The 17,006-nt window shown below is 54.3% G+C and overlaps 1 protein-coding gene across 1 annotated transcript in view; it reads right to left on the minus strand.

Annotated features, from left to right (window-relative positions):
- Window positions 1-3,778: 3,778 nt before the first annotated feature.
- Window positions 3,779-17,006, minus strand: part of LAMC3 (laminin subunit gamma 3) — a 59,798-nt gene continuing 46,570 nt past the window's right edge. Inside the window, exons 20-29 of the mRNA XM_068552711.1 lie at window positions 16,413-16,618; window positions 15,955-16,031; window positions 14,591-14,725; window positions 13,301-13,448; window positions 12,144-12,293; window positions 9,871-9,973; window positions 7,553-7,752; window positions 6,679-6,825; window positions 6,479-6,578; window positions 3,779-4,029 (exon numbers count right to left, since the gene is read on the minus strand). Coding sequence (XP_068408812.1) covers window positions 3,779-4,029; window positions 6,479-6,578; window positions 6,679-6,825; window positions 7,553-7,752; window positions 9,871-9,973; window positions 12,144-12,293; window positions 13,301-13,448; window positions 14,591-14,725; window positions 15,955-16,031; window positions 16,413-16,618 — 1,517 coding nt within the window. The remainder of the gene's footprint in view (window positions 4,030-6,478; window positions 6,579-6,678; window positions 6,826-7,552; window positions 7,753-9,870; window positions 9,974-12,143; window positions 12,294-13,300; window positions 13,449-14,590; window positions 14,726-15,954; window positions 16,032-16,412; window positions 16,619-17,006) is intronic.

Below are 17,006 nucleotides of genomic sequence, written 5' to 3' on the forward strand. Positions count from 1 at the left end.
CAAACCTCTACGAAATAGGACTCGGCATTTCCATTTTACAGAAAAGTCAGAAAGGTGAAGCCTGGAGTACAGGTCCACCAGGATGATAAACCAAGCCTCTAACTCCTGGAATAGTGGGGCTCGGGAACTGGGGACTTGTCCAAATCAGGACATTTCTGAGAATGAGAGGCGGCACTCCTAACAATTATGCTGGGGTCGCAGGCACAGATGGGGACTCTCTTGGGCAAACAGCACACCTGGTCACCAGTAATGTGTACCTACTCACCCCCCCCCCACCAACCCACCCACAGGTACACTGAGTGGGTCCCTGGGGATTGGATCCAGGAAGTCCCCTTCCCACAGACTTGCCTCCATCCTGACCCCTAGGATTGGGATCCTGGGACCAGCTGGTTCTCTTTTTTTCTGTAGCTGCCCCTGGGGAGGGAAGTGGCCAGGCTGTCCCAAGGAAGAAGGCTACACAGAATGGGACGGCCCAAGGTGGGTTAATGCCAGGGCAGCAGTTTAAAGGGGCAGGCCCCACCTCCCCAGCACAGTCAGTTACTCTCCATAGGCCCATTCATCCGTACCTAGGTTTTGGATATGACCAAGCTGTGTGACCTTGGGCAAGGCACTTGACCTGTCTGAGCCTCAGTCTCCTGGTCTGCAGAATGGAGGAAACAATGCTTTTCACCCAGCAGAAGCTGTTATAAATTTTATTACCGTCAGGGTGGTTTAAGCAGGTAGGAGTTATAACCCTTGGTTGCTAGGAGATGTCCCGTCTGGAGGTCAGAGAAGACAGCTGACATAGAGTGGGACCCTCATAATGCACTTCCTGGTTCAGGCTCAGAGAGCCTGTTGCCCTGGTTGGTTGGGCTGGTTGGCCCCAGTCACTGGTTCTGCAGGGCACAGGCCACCCCATCTTCCACTGCTCAGCTGCTGGGCTAGCCAGATGTGCAGCAGCTGCCACATTCCACCCAGCCACAGCCCCAACTCTGGGGCCAGAGAGTGGCTCTCTACACCCGAAGCATGACTGGACTGCATGAGTCACAAGATGTCAGGTCTGAGGTACGTCACCGCGGAACAGAGAGGAAGCCTGTTCTCCACCCGCTGGGGATGCTGAGACTGGGCCTTGCTGAACCCCCCACAGCTTGAGCAGAGAAAGGTTTAAGGCCAAGAGCAGGCATCAGAGCAGCTGTGTGCCTCTGTCAGCAGAGAAGCTGGGTAGCAGGGAAGAGGGTTTGGGGGCATCAGACCCCGCCCCAGAGGTCTGCAAGGCACCCCCATCTCCTTGACACCACTTACACCGGACATCAATCATCAAACTCACAGTAGAGCAGCAACCTCCTGTTTTGGCCTCCCCACCCCCTGTCCTCCCTCCCAAACCTACCAGCTCACTCCCTGGGTCATTGACGTGCATCACATCACCCCCCTAGCCCTGGCCTCGGTTTTCAGTTTCTCCATGGAGGAGCGCACCTCTTCTCTGAATGCTCTCCCCCAGTGAGTTTGCAGGGGTGGGGAAGGCACAGCCCAGCTCTCATTATATGGCCTTGGACCCAGAGACCCTTGATTTTCTGAAGAGGAGTAGGGGGGGACCCGGCCTAAGCTGGGTTGGTCCCTCCTGGGAAGCTGGAATCAGGTCAGTTTTCCAGCTTGTCTCTGCCAAGCTTTTGACCTGATGACAAGTAAACATGGGGGCCATGGTGGGTCCAGGTGGGGGCAGTGGGGACATTCTCTTCCATCAAGCACAAGAAAAGCAAAGAAAGCTGCTCTGCAGAGAGAAGAAAACAAAGTAAACGTGGAGGGAGCAGACGCAGAGACCAAGGGGAGGGGCGGGAGGGAAGGGAGAGGCAAGCCCCCGGCCCCTGACCATCTCTGAGCTTTGGCAGCCCTTCCTACCCCAGGATTCCAGGAGACTCTCCCAAGTCTTCCCAACAAACTCCCCTTTTCTGCTTAAACCAACCCAGGAGGGGGGCAGGCCTTGTGGTCAAGAGCCCTGACTGGGCATGCGCCATAATCCCGCCTGCAACCTGAGTTCCTGGAGTGACCCGTGCGGGCCAGGCCCCTACCCTGCAAACGCTGGGCTGTTGCCCACCCTCTTGCCTGGAATGTTCCCCGCTGTCTCCCCACCCTTTGAGGCCTGGCCCAAAGCCCTCCTCCCCCTCTCCTCACTGGTGTCCCTCCCTGAGCCTTTCTGCGCTGCTGGACACTGGTTTTGAGTTCCTTTCCTGCCTCGGTGTCTCCAGCCTGAGCCAGAGGTCAGCTGAAGACCTCTCTGTACCCCACCCCTCCAACTCCCCCAGGCCCTAGACTTTGCCTAATAAGCCCCCCAGAGCAGACAGGAGAGGGCAGGTGCCTGGGGTTGCAGGACCCCAGCAGAGTCCCCCCAGTGGGAAGACACTGGCAAAGCCGATGGGCTCAGCTTTGTCACCTTCCTTCTACCTCATGTGGGCCGACAGGGATCACTGAACCTTCTGCCACTGACTCACTGTGGGGGGGGGCATGTGCACCCACAGCCAGGTGGTGAGTCTGCACCCACAGCCGGGGCTCCTGCTGCCGACCAGCACTGGAGGACCAAAGGCACACCACCAGCGAGTAAAGGGGTCCTTTATTGCCACATTAAACAGAGTTAGTTAAACAGAAATGGTCTGGGCTGCTGCCTGTCACCCCTGCTGGGGGGCAGGAAGAACGCTGGGAAGGGGCTGGGCCCCCCGAGGCATCCATCCTCCCAGTGCCAAGGCCCCGCAGTCTGCTGGAAGAGGGCCCGGGAAAGGGGAGGAGTGCCAGGAGGAGAGGCCGGGAACCCTGGGCAGGGCCTAGCCACAGGGGGAGACCCTAGCGTGACAGGCTAGAAAGGCAGCCAGGCCTCCACGCCCAGCAGGGCCTCCCGTGTGGCAGGTGGGGCCACAGGGCTGCAGCGCCAGTTTGGGAAGTGTCGATCGGTCAAAGGCCAGCCAGGGTTGGCAGGGTCACAAAGGGAAGATCCAAGTGACCTGTCTGAGCCCCCTGACCCAGGCCTCCTCAGGTCACAAGGCCATGGCCCAAAAGGGGCACTGGGCCTAGGGCAGGTGATTCCTTCAGTGAGTTTGACCCAGCCCCAGGATCTTGAGAAGGAAGTATTCCACAAAGCCAAAGATATCCCTGCATGGGTGGGCCATGGCCCGGCCAGCCAAGCAGGCTGCACCACGGCCCCAGGAGCCCTGGGCCTCAGGTTCCTTTGCTGAGAATCCCCCGGAATCTTGTGTCTTTTGACCTGCCTGGTCCCTCAGCTATGCAGAGCTACTGGGTGTTCGTGGCGGGTGACACATTGGTCAGGGGGCTGCAGGACAGAGGGCAGGGCTGGGACTGGGGGCTCTGGCTCTTGCTGAACCCGCCCTGGATCTCTGTGGATGACCACCCCCCCCGACCCTGCCCAGTCCCAGCCTCCCAGGTACCAACCCTGCCTGAGTATGTCAGTGTCACAGGGCATTTAACATAACATAACGTAACATAAACACCCCCAGCATCCAGAGGGGGCACACCACACATGGATGGACTTGCACACGTGTGCACTGCACACACGGGCACATGTCTGCATGTACCTGTGCATGTGTGTGTATGGGGTGGGAGGGCACGCTGATGGGGGTGTGCACACCGTAGCCGCCTGGGTGAGCTCTGAATGCACACTCACTCCTGCCGGTGGGGAGGGGGTGTGGGCACAGACTCGGGAGGGTACGCGGCGGCAGGATCTGGGGAGTGTGCCTGCATGGGGCACCTGGGCGTGCATGCCCTGGGCCGGGGGCACCGTGGGTCCAGGCAGCCCTCACTGCCAGCTGGCACAGCTCTCGGGCAGGCTATGCAAAATGGCCTCCAGATTCTGCTTGTCAGCACGGATCTCAGCAAGGTTGCTCTCGAAGCTCTGGATCTGCAGCCCCTGCTGCTCCGACTCCTGCTCCAAGAGCCTCAGTTTCCCTTGCAGCACCCCTGGTGGGCCCAGTTGCAGCCTCAGGCTCTCCAGTGCCCGCTGGGTCTCATTCAGGGCCCGGGCGGGGGCTCCGAGGGTGTCCAGTGTCCCTGTGGAGGGGCACGGACAGCCTCAGGGTGGGCTGCCTCCCCTGCAGGCCCCAGAAGCCCTCCCCAGCCCAAACCCTCCAGGTTCCCGAGTGCCCACGATCTACCAGGAAGGCAAGGGACTGAGACGGCAGCGTGGTGAGGCAGGTGAGGGCCTGGCCTGGGCACCCCACCGGGCTTATGTGCAGACCCTGGAACTTTCCCCCTGGGTGGCACTGGGCAACGGTTAATTTTTGTTGTTGGTATTACTATTACTGTTAAAAAATGAAGGCCTTGGGTGAGTCCTGAGCCCCAGTTTCCTCATCTGTAAAGCAGTGTGTGCGTGAGGGGTCCCCATAATGCCTGCTGCTACCACACACCGTTTCAATTCGCTGAGAGCCCACACGTACAGATGGCACTTGTGAGCCAGGATGCGGGGACATCAGGGTGAAAAGAAAGGTTTCTGGCATCAGAATGAGGGTGGGTGAGGCAGACGGGGCAGGAGGGGCTGCAGGCCTGGGAAGCAGGCAGCAGGGGTCTAGTCTTGGCCCCGCACACATTAGGACTTCCCAGAGGAGCCTCTCCAAGTGTAAAACGAGGGGGTGGGGCCAGGTGCTCACATACGAACTTGGTGATGGTGGCATGGAATCCACGGGCTGTCTCCCCCACCTGGCCTTTGTCACCTTGTCATTAAGGTGGCATTCAATGGAAAGACAGCTGAGCCAGGTGGGAGAGTGCTGGAGTCACAGCAACAAATCCTAAATGGCTTCGAATCCCACAGGACCCCCCTGGGCCCCAGGGCTCCCCATCATGGCCCTGAGTTTCCTGGGCAGTGAAGGCTGGTTTGGAGGACAGGCGGCTGCAAGGGCTGAGCCCGGGGCAGGAAGAAGCAGAGCGAAGCTGAGCCCTGCTGCCCGGCAGGCCCTGCTCCCAGCCAAGACTCGGAGAGGTCCCACCATCCACGGGAAAGTCCAAACAGCCTGGCCTTTGAGGAGGTTACAGCCTCCACTCTATCTGCCCAGCTGGGTCTCCTGGGGAGGGGACAGGGTCTAGGTGTGCGTGGTCACTCCTGCTCCCCCGAGTCAAGCATAGTGCCGATGTGAATGAATAAATGACAACAACAACGGCCAGAGTGGTTTACCCACATAGAGCGTTTGTTTCATGCTGGGCGTCGTGTCCAGTGCACTGAGTTCTTGCGGGTGTAGACCTGTGGCTACGAGCGGGCACTCTGAATCGGTCAGACCTGAGTGTGAGCCACAGCCTCCCCACTGACTGGCTGTGGGACCCTGGGCACATCACTTAAATTCTCTGTGCCTTAGTTGTTTCCTCATCTGCAAAATAGCAAGAGCATAAGGACCCTTCCCTCGAAAGTTAAAATGAGATAAGATCATGCGTGTGAACAGCTTAGTGGAGGCCTAGGCATCCAGCCAAAATGCAGAACATGGTGATTCTCCCTTGTCTTATTGATCATGATGACTGAAATGCATGCTGTCACATGGATGAACCTTGAGGACGTTACACTAAGCGAAATAAGCCAGTCACAAAAGTACACACACTATATGATTCCACTTAGGCGAGGTGCCTACAGTCCCAAATTCACAGAGACAGAAAGTAGAACAGGGGTTGCCAGGGGCTGGGGGGAGGGGGGATTGGGGAGTTTGTGTATAATGGGGACGGGTTTCATGTTGGGATGATGGATGGTGGCGACGGCTGCACAATCAGGTGAATGTTGTGCCTAATGCCATTGACCTGTACGCTGAAAGATGGTTAAAATGGCAAATGTTATGTTTTGTGTATTTTACCCCAACTTTTAAAACTGCTTGTTGTTCATTTCAGCCTAACTGCTCTGATACTGTCCCCTCGCCCCTGCTCTGAGGGCTCCACGTCTTGGGGGCTGTCCCTTTCACGATGCACTGTCTCATCACACACTGCACAGTGTGGAAAGCACTCTCTAAACTACCCCACTGTTACTCCCATTTCCCAGGTGGGGGAACTGAGGCTCAGAGAGGTGGAGTGACTTTCCCAAGGTCTCACAGCCAAGGAAGGGAAAGTGCCAGACTTGAATCCCACCCAGTCTCTCTGATTCCAAACCAGCACCTGATCCTCGATGCCAGACTTGCTTCTGTGACGTTGTCTCTCCTTCTCTGAAACCCTCCACCACTGAGGGCGGACCTAGTCACCTGGCACCTACAGGTGTTCTGTGGGCGGTGAGTGCTCTGTGTCTCTCCTCTCCTCCTGACTAGCAGCCCCTGGGGGCACGGAGTGAGGATGCTTCTGGACACCATCTCTGCCTCGCCCCCGGGGGGCCTGGAGCGGTTACAAATGCTTGTCATTGACCACAAGGCTCGGGATGGGGGGAGCCATAGACAGGAGGGCTAGGGGGCAAGCTCCCCCAGGACGGGGCCTCCCAGGAAGATCCCGGGGATGCATCGGGGACCCAGGGGGCCGGGGCCCGGCCTTGGGGTCTCCTTACCCAGACTGGCAAGCAGCTCCGACAAAGCTTTGATGTCCTTCTCCAGAGAGGTGCGTGATTCCCGGATCTGCTGCTGCATCTCGCTCAGCCCGGCACCCACCTTTTGGGTGGGGAGGGGGGGGAGAAGAAAAGCTTGAGCGGCTCCTGGCTGGCTCCCGGGACCAGCGGGAGAAGCAGTGCTGGGGTCTCAGCACACGTACCCGATCAGCTGCTTCTAGCTGCTGTCTGCGTGCTTCTGAGGCTAGCACCTGCTGGGAGGCCTGTCGGAGCATCGACTGCGTCTGGCTGGAGAGCCGGCCAGCCCGGCGGTGCTCTTGCTTCCCCTCCCTCAGCAAGGCCTTGGCGAGCTATGGGGTGGGCGGCAGCAGCATGGAGGGAAGTGTGAGCGGAGAAACTCCTTTTAGAGGTAAAGGGTGACCGCCCTGCCAAGCGGTCATAGATTCATGCACCAGATCATTCATTCATTCATTCGTTCATTCATTCAACAGCTGTGTACCAGATGCCGGCAAAGTGCAGATGGCTGGACACTACCCATCTCCCCCGAGAGGAGAAATTCCAATAATTTACAGATGGGGAAACAGAGGTGCAGAGAGGAGGAGCTGGCCAAAATCAAAATGGCAGGACCAGAAACCAAGCCTGGGGACTCCTTCAATCCAGCACTTTCTCTAGGAAGCTGTAGAGGCAGTTTACTTGGGCCCTGAGTGACGGTGCTGGGAAGATGCATATTGATTCAAATTTGGCCCTAATTAAACAAGAAAAGTCTAGAAGTTTAGGGAGTAGAGCCAAACAGACCGAGGTGTGAGTCCTGGTAATGTTAAGTTACTGAACTGGGCTGGCGTCAGGGTCCTCACCTGTCCCATGGGGACAGCAGTGACATCTATTTCATGCGGAATCAACAGGGTCACCCGCGTGAAGCTCCAGAGCTCAGAGCCTGGGACCCCTTAGTAAGTGCAGAGTATTCAGCATTGCATACAGAAGGGGCATTTACCCTACAGAAGGGCACCTCTTCTATGACAGTCCTCCCACAGGCCCAGAAGGCAGGGACGCCCCTGGAGTCACATCCGTGGCCCTGACCTTGGCACTGTCCTTGGCCAACAGCTCGGCTTCCCTGCCCTTCTTCTTGGCACTGGAGGAGATAGATGCCGCATTTCCCAGCATCCTCTCCACCTGCTTGGTCTTCTTTTTGGAGTCTGCAAGGAGCCTGTCCTGGACGATGGCTGCCTTCCTCCTCAGTGTGGCCTGGTCCTTGGGCCGAGGGAACCTTGGCTTCATTCCTGTAAACCCGGCCGAGGCTGTGTCAGGAGGGCTGGGCTCATGCCTGGAGAGCCCATCGGGTGGTCACTGCCAGATGTCTGACCAACCCCAGACCCTTGGACAACATGAGCCGAAGTATGAGATGCATGAGATCTGTGTGTAAGCTTCTCAGGCTCACCCAGGGAAAACAAATGAGTGAGACATACTGCCCTGTGAGTGTAAAGATTCATGTTATATTATGATACTTACTAAAGTCACAGAATTACATGGTGGCCAATGCCTGGGCCAGTGGTAGAGATGGGAGCTATAGCACAGTACACAGAAAGATCCATTAAGTTCTTTGTTTTTACATACCACGCATTTCTAAATAGGCTTTGAGGCAGCTTATCGTGATGAACAGACCAAAAACTGGACCATTAAAATGATAAACCAAAGGCCATATGTAACTAGGGGGACGATGAAGAGTGAGAAGTGCCAGAAAATTAGGATAATGACGGTGCAGGTACCAAACGCACTATTTACCTTTTAGCCTCCTAGCAGCCAAGACAAAAAGAGAAATTCTACGATTCACATAGGTTTTTATTATCTAATAAGAAGTAGTTTCCTTCTACATAGGAAGAGAGACTTTTTCATTTCCTTTCAGATAAAATTATAAGGGAAATTTATCCCAAGGAGTACTGATTATAGTAGACAAAGTCAAAATTTAAAAAGAATCAAGGGGACTTCCCTGGTGATCCAGTGGTTAAGAATCCACCTTCCAGTGTAGGGGACGTGGGTTCGATCCCTGGGCGGGGAACTAAGATCCCACATGCCGCGGGGCAACTAAGCCCACGCATCGCAACGAAAGATCCCGTGTGCTGCAACCAAGACCCGATGCAGCCAATAAATAAATAAATAAATAATTTAAAAAAAAAGAATCAAGCCTTCTAATATCCAGGGACATAATACTACATAATCATTCTATGAAGATAATCCAAAAGTTAGATCTACTTTGCTTCCTGTACACAAAATTGGCATTTCTTAAAGTGCACTCTGGGGGGACTTCCCTGGTGGCACAGTGGTTAAGAATCCGCCTGCCAGTGCAGGGGACACAGGTTTGAGCCCTGGTCCAGGAAGATCCCACATGCCACAGAGCAACTAAGCCCGTGAGCCACAACAACTGAGCCTGAGCTCTAGAGCCCGCGAGCCACAACTACTGAGCCCGCATGCCACAACTACTGAAGCCCTCGCGCCTAGAGCCCGTGCTCTGAAAGAAGAGAAGCCACCGCAATGAGAAGCCCGTGCACTGCAACAAAGAGCAGCCCCCACTCGCCGCAACTAGAGAAAAGCCCACGTGCAGCAACGAAGACCCAACGCAGCCAAAAAAAAAAAAAAAAAAAAGTGCACACTGGGGAGCCCTAATTCTACAGGGTGTTGATAAATGCTAGGGGAAATTAAGTTTACATAAAGTGAACCCGGTTTCTCTATTGAAGGACTTCTCAGAGCCTTTAATATTCTCAGGTGTGCACTGCAAAGGCCTCAGGGGGATCTACAGCACGTGACATTTCCTAAACTTATTTGAACACAAATCCTCTCTTGGCAGAGCAACTACAGGCTAGGGGCTGTTCCACATTTCATTCAGTAAAATTTCCTTTCTTGGTCTACCCAACTGTAAAATGGGGGCACTTGGCCTCATTTTCCTACAGGTCAAAAGAGACCTGGACTCGCATCAACCCATCAACCCACGTTCTAAAGAGAAACGCTGCATCCCTTCCCATAGCCCCACTGGACGTTGGACCAGGGCAGCCATATTCGTACCAGGTAACCAGACCCCCCAGTCAGCGTGGCCTAGATCAGGGATGGACAGCTGATGGCATCAGATTCTCTTCCCATCTGGTCCTGAGGGGCTCTGCGTGTGGTCTGATGATGGATGGCCACGTAGGCAAGACCTGGTGAGTGGTATGTGGGGTGGGAAGGGACAAGCAACCACAGGAGAGGGAGGTCCTTAGAGGCAGAGGGAATGGTCTCCTTGGCTTATGCCCACATGACTGGACTTCTGTCCCCTGCAGCCAAGCCTGCCCTGGCTGAGGCATGAGTCCAGGTGTCTGTCATGGGCAGCTGTGCATCCATGAGCCTGGGGCTAAGCAGGGCACACATACCTTCTAGGTCAGCCAGCAGAGTCCTGGCTCCTGTGACAGTCACCATGGCAGCCTGGACAGATGAGGAAGCCCGGGTCAGGGCAGCTCTGGCTTCCCGGTGCAGCTGGAGAGAGAAGAGAGAGGCTGGTCAGGTGGTGCTGGAGGTGTGCTGGGCAGAGAGGGGTCAGGTGGGCACCAAACCCACATGTACAAGGTCCCAAAACATCACCAAAACTCTGACACTGAATTATGCTGTTTACCAGGAACATCTGATTTGTTTTATTATACCAATATTAAATCTTGAATATCTCTCCCAAGAAGTTACCTGTCTCACGAAAGCTCAGAGGAAAACTGGAACCTAAGAACTAAAAGAAAGATGGACAACTGAAAATTTCTTGTCAGAATGCTGCTGCATCTCAGCCAGAGGATGTGAAGTAGTGAATCTGTTTATTATACAACTTTTACTCATAGAAAATTAGTTTCTTCCCCATTGCCACTAAAAAAGGCTGGATACTTAAAGAATATGGGTTTGATGGATGAATAGAAACACAAAATGTGGTGTATCCACATAATGGAATATTATTCAGCCATGAAAGGGAACGAAGTGCTGATATATACTACGATGTGGATGAACCTGGAAAATATTATGGTAAGTGAAAGCAGCCAGACACAAAAGGTCACGTACGGCACGATTCCATTTATATGAAATGTCTGTAATAGGTAAATCCAGAGAGACAGAAAGCAGATGGGCAGTCGCCAGGGGCTGGGGGGAGGGAGGAATGAAGAGTGACTGCTTAATGGGTATAAGCAGTCACCCTTTGGGGTGATGAATGTTTTGCAACTAGACAGAGGTGGTGCTTGCACAACATTGGGAATGTGCTAAATGCCACTGTGTTGTACACTTTCAAATGGGTAATTTTATGTGGTGTGAATTTCAATCCATCAATCAATCAATCATGCGGGGTTTAAAAAAATTTTTTTGGTAAAGTCTTTATTGAATTTGTTACAATACTGCTTCTGTTTTATGCTTTGGTTTTTTTGGCTGCGAAGCATGTGGGATCTTACCTCCTCCATCAGGGATGGAACCTGCATGCCCTGCATTGGAAGGAGAAGTCTTAACTACTGGACCGCCAGGGAAGTCACAATCATGTGGGTTTGAAGAGCCACCAGATGGTGCCCTGGGAGCCCTTGTGTCTTAAGTCTTACTCCAAATGCCTAGCAGGATGGGAGAGGAAGGTGGGAGGCACTGTGTTGGGGCACTGCGCACTGGGGTCTGGTCCTGACTCTGCTGTGGCTTCATCTGTGCCCCAGACCAGGGTGATGGACTAAATCAATGGGTACCACCCCAGTGGGCCCTGACACAGCACAGCTCTCCCGGTATGTGACAGGCACCAGGCCCAGCTGTTCAGATGCAGGCAACAGCTTTCTGCCTTGTTTCTTGTCTTTAAAAGGAAAATAAAGATGGATACAGGGGACTTCCCTGGCGGTCCAGCGGTTAAGACTCCACTTCCACTATACGGGGCACGGGTTTGATCCTTGGTCAGGGAACTAAGATCTTCTGCGCCCCCCGACCCCCAAAAAAAGATGGCTACGGGATAAGCCATTTCTGGGATTTGAATATGGTCTGTAGATTAGCTCATTGTATTATATCATGTTGATTTCCTTATTTTGATCCTTGTAAGGTGGCTGGGTAAAACATTAACAGAAGGAGAATCTGTGTGAAGGGTATATGGGACTTCTTTGTGTTTTCTTCACAATGTCTATCTAAGTCTAGATGAAAAGATGAAAAGTTAAAAAAAAACAACAGTTGAAGGGGTGCTTATACTTTAATAGGTTGGAAACCACTGGCTGGGGCTCAATTCACCCCATAATTCTTGAATTCCCTGATTATTTAGCTTTGCCTCCCCTCCTGGGCTGTAAATGCCAAACAGTGGGGTTTAGCACTAGAGCAACGTATGTGCTCGCTAAAATATCTGGCAAGTGAACTAATGAATGCAAGAATAAGTGATTGAGACCCATCCCAGCTGTAATTAACACTGAGTAAGGGTGGTGGGCGTGGCTCTGTCTGTCTGTCCATCCTGCCTCCTCTCACACCTTTACTCCTTCTCGGGAAATCAGGACCTCCTGCCTTGGCACGAGCGGAGGTTCTCTAGAATTTGGGGGAAGGCACTGGAGGGGTAGAAAGAACTACTTCTGGTCTTTGCCCTTCCCTCCCCCTGCAACCCCTGAGCCCAGATCATGCCTGGGGCAGCCCCAACCCTCTCCAGGTGCTGCCTCAAAGGACAAGAGCCCACCTGCGTAAGGGGCTCCGTCCTGTGCAGCACGGCCTGGGCGGTGGCCTGGAGGGCCCGGGCAGTCTCGGTGACCATGCGCTCTCTCGATGTGACCGTCTTCTCCAGGGCCTGCACCTTCAGGCCCAGGGTCCTGGCCTGAGACTTCTGAGGCTGCCGGGAGATGGAGGGCTTAGACAAGGCCTGATGGGAAGGTCCGAGGGGCAGGTCCTCTACTGGGTGGGAGAAGCCCAGGGGCAGGGACCGTGGGGGGCAGGGTTGCACGTGGACCCTAAGAAGCAGAGGGGCCAGGGCGAGAGAAGCCAGACTGGGGAAGCTGTCACTTGAGGTTTGATTCCAGCCCCAGCAACTTCTAGAAGCGCAGACTCAGGCAACCCAGCTGACCTCCCTGACCTGCGTTTCCTTCCCCAGGCTCACAATCCCTTAGCTGAAACCTTGGGGCTGGACGTACTTCTGAATTCAGAGTTTCCTGTGGGGACTGCTTATTACCTAATGCCCTCAGCAGTATCTGGGGCAGTGCTCAGGGCCAAACATGTCACTACCTACATTTTCCTTCTTCACACACAGTGGGAGGATCAAACACCCTGAGTAAACAGCCTGGGAGCAGTCAGTCCTGGGCAGGCTGGGCCCCAGATGCATTTCTATAAGTTTAGTCTTTTTTTTTAAAGTTTAGCTCCCAAGTTTTGGAATTTCAGGATTACTGAGAAGACTTGATGAGCTGATTTATCCAAAGGTGAGGAGCATAGGGTGACGGACACATAGGGGTTGAGGGCATTACTCACGAATCCCCTCCGGCCCCTCATGGATGCAGCCCTGAAATAACCAAATGGGTGAGCTCCAGCCGACAGACGGACAAAGTAACCGAGGCACAGGGATGGGAAGTCCTTTGCCAAGGTCACAGAGCTAGAGTGGTGGAGCTGGGATTTGGCCCCATGTCCGTCTGGTGTCATTGCCAATGCCACTATGATGAAGAAGAGGCCTCGGCCTTGATATTATCATTATAATCAACAACAAAGATTGGCTGAGATCTTTTAATCAACTGCCAGAGAGTTAGAAATAAGCCACGTCCTCTGCCTCTGCCTGGGCCCCACTGGTTTCCCAGCTGCCACATTCTCCCTCACAACCACCGCATGCAGATCTCCAAGGACAGCTGAGCTGACCGGTGCTGCAGGGGCAGCCGGTGAGGCCAGACGCTGGGCTGCATCTGCGCCGACTTGCTGCACAGCGGCCAGCACCCTCTCAGCTTCAGGCAGCACCTCTGCCACGGCCGTGCCCAGCGCCCTCTGGGCTGCGTGTACCTCCTGGTACCTGGGAGGAGACAGAGGCAGGATGGCCCAGGAACAGGATGTAGGCCATCCCTCCCCATTGCTGTCCTGGCCCCCCCATTGGAGCCCCCGGTTGAAGGGGCTCTGGCAACTTCCCGGGCAGAACCGCCGTCTGCGGAGTTGGTACCCAGCAGCTGGCCTCGGAAACTGGCCGCTGCTCGGCAGCTGTCTAATGAATGGGAAAGGCAGCCGAGGGACTGCATTCTTGTTTCCTCACTCACTTAATTCAATCACGCTTTTCTGAAGGAGCTCCCGCTTGGTTTCCACTTGAGAATCACATGTTTTGCAAATGTTTGGCTCCTCTGGATGAATCATGAAGAGGAAAATGCCTGGTGTTGTTGGAGGGATAGCGGCCCAGGCCCTGATGCCCTTGAGTGACCTTGGGCATGTTGCTCTCCAGGTAAATGGAGACCTCTGGGCTGCTTGACTGTTCTGGGGCCCTTTTTCCCTGAAATGCTGTAATCAATCAACTAGGACAGCTTTCCTGTCCAGCTGTCCACACCCTGCCCCACCCAGCTCCCCCTACCATGGGTACTGCTGGACCCCCCCCCCCACCCAGGGTGCCTCCCATCCCTCATCCCTTTACAGAGAGCCAGCCCCCCTGCCCCTGGGAGTGAGTCATGTGATCCACCCAGCCATACCGATTGGCTCAGGACTGGCCACCTAACCCAAGCTGGGCCAATCAGATTCTCTCATCTAGGAAATCCACTTGGGCTCAGTGAGACGTTGGTGGGTCTCCGCTGACCCTCTGAATGAGCTGGATACAAGGGGGCCATCCACAGCAGAGAAGCAGAGGCCAAGAGGAAAGCTGGTGCCTGAGAGGAGCTCCCCAGGAGTCTGGGGAGGGGCAGGGGAGCTGCAGGGGGCCGAGGATGAGCTGATCCGGGCCCTCCTTGTTTAGGTTCTCATTCCTTCTCTCCAGAGGCTGAGCTGCAGCCCGGCATGAGTGGGTTCCTCTAACGCACCACCAAGCAGGCCCAAGGCCCTAGGCATTGCACCCCGCCCCAAAGAACATCAGGACTCAAGGGACGGAAGCCGGTTCTGGAACCAGCGGCCTCTGACCAGGCCCTGCCAGCTTCAGGAAGCCAACCCAAGCTCCTACCCACACCTGGGAGGTCTCCTCACCTGTCCTCTAGCTCCTGCTGGGCCTCCAGGGCTGTTCTCCCCTCCACCAGACTCCAGAGAAGCGCATAACTGCTGTTGGAGGTAAGCAGGGCCCTCCGAGCAGTGGTCTCAATCCTGGTGGTGGTGTCCCTGTGACTGTATGACAATACCCGCCCGCCCATCACCAGGAGCTGACACAGAAGGGGGCCTGGGCCCTATCCCCACCCCCCGCCACCGCATGGGCCTCTTGCTGTCCCAAAGAGAGTACAGCCACGGGTGCCAGGCTCCTCTCCTCCCTCTGCCTGACACAGAGTGAAGACTGATGGGAAGGGGACCCATGCCCCTATTCCTGTTATATAGGGTTTATGCCTGTTGTCCTGGCATAATAAATAATAGGGCCTTTTATCACACATAAAATCTCAGCTTGGACAATAAATTATATGGTTATCCTAATAAAGAGAGCATAGAAAAGACAGCCTGGGTTTGAATCTGGCTCTATCACTTCTAACCCCGTGTCCTTAAGCAAGTCACTTTACTTCTCTGAGTCTCTTTTCTCATCTGTAAAATGGGTCTACAGTCCCTAAAGTACAGCTAAAGGGACAAATTGCTTCAGAGCTTGTGTCTTTAGGATCTTAAGCTGCTTCTTAAAAGCAGTGGATGAAACAACCCAAATGTCCATCAATGGATGACTGGATAAACAAAATGTGGCATATTCGTACAATGGAATATTATTTGGTTGTAAAAAAGAATGAAGTACTGATATATGGTACAATATGCATGAACCTTGAAAATATTATGCTGTATGAAAGAAGCCAGATACAAAAGACCATGTGTATGATTCCATTTATATGAAATGTCCAGAATGGCAAATCTATAGAGACGGAACGTAGATCAGTGGTTACCAGAGGCTGAGGAGGGTGAGGAGGAATGGGGAGTGATGCCTAACGGGTACTTGTTTCTGGGGTAAGGAAAATGTTCTAAAACTGATTGCGGAGATGGTTGCACAATTCTGTGCATATTCTGTGCAATTCTGTGAATATACTGAAAACCACTGAATGGTACTTTAACTGGTTGACTTGCATGGCATGTGAATTATATCTCAGTAAAGCTGTTATGAAAAAAAAGCCAGTGAAGGCTCTCAGGTGCCTTCAGTCAACCATTGTCGGCAGACCCCCACCCTGACCCCCCGCATCTCATGCCATCCTTGCACACCTCTCCTTCCCACGGCAATGACACTTCAGCTCTGTACTCAAGTGATTCCACCTCCCGGGGTGGGGATACCTATGGGGCTGGCCCTGACCCTGGAAGCCCCCAGCAGAAGGGCTGGGCTCCCTTCATGGTTGTGTGGCCAGGACCTCACCTGCTCCCGGGGCATGGGGGCTCACCTCCTGGCGAGGGCACGGGCCTCTATGGCCAGGTGGCTCCAGTTGGTGGGCTGGCCGAGCCCTTCCTGAGGAATCGCCTTTAGAGAAGAGAGAGAAATAGGAGGAAACTGACGGTCCATCCCTGAAGGGCAGGGCCTACATCTGGCTAAATTGTTGGGCAGACCTGGGCCATGCCACTTATTTCATAAACGCTCAGAGCCAGCTACAAAGTCAGCATCCAGTGGGCGGAGCCCTAGAGCTTGGAAATAACAGTAACGACGCCTACCACTTGCTGGGCATTCACTCTGTACTTGGAATACGACTCGTTCTTTGCAAATATTATCTCACTGAATCGGCAGAGGAGGCACTGTGCGACTGCTATTTTGCAGATGAGAAAACTGAGCCTCCCAAGGCAGGGGGCTGGGGCATGCCCCAGGCTCAGTAGAGGGGAGGAGTTGGGGAGGGGTCCCCTGGGGTACCAGAGATGCAAGGATGGTGGCTGCATGCAGAATCTCCTCTTCTGAGGACTCCAGCACCGCCTCTAGGTCTGCCAGCTGGACGCAGGTCTTCTCAGCTCTGGCCTGGGCACAGCGGGCATTCCTGCTCAGTGCCTGCAGCTGCTCTCGGGCAGCCTTCACAGCACCCTCAAGGCCTGTCACCTGCTCCAGGAAGTCTTCCTGGGCCCCTGCAGAAAGCCCAGAGTCCAGGAGTCAAAAAGCAGTCGAGATTTCACAATAAAGCCTGCACCTTCAAGGGGCCCCATCTGTGTCCTCTACTCCTCCTGGGCACAGCTTGACTCCATCACCAGGCCTGAGCACTGGTTCCAAAGGAAAGGCCTCCCCATCTTACAGATGCGAAGGCTGAGGCCCAGAGATGGCAAATCATGACCCAAGGTCCCCCACACAGGAAGTCAGCCACAGAGGAAGGGCTGGAAGGAATCCAGGCCTTCTAGATCCACAGCGAACAATTCCTGAACCTGAGACAGCAGTAAAACCCGCCTTGAGTCATCTCTGTAATTCGTAGCGTGGCTCAGTGTGGGCATTTTAACACACAGCATCTGATAGCTCCCTATT

The sequence above is a fragment of the Eschrichtius robustus genome, chromosome 10 (assembly GCF_028021215.1).
Source record: "Eschrichtius robustus isolate mEscRob2 chromosome 10, mEscRob2.pri, whole genome shotgun sequence".
Lineage (NCBI taxonomy): Eukaryota > Metazoa > Chordata > Mammalia > Artiodactyla > Eschrichtiidae > Eschrichtius > Eschrichtius robustus.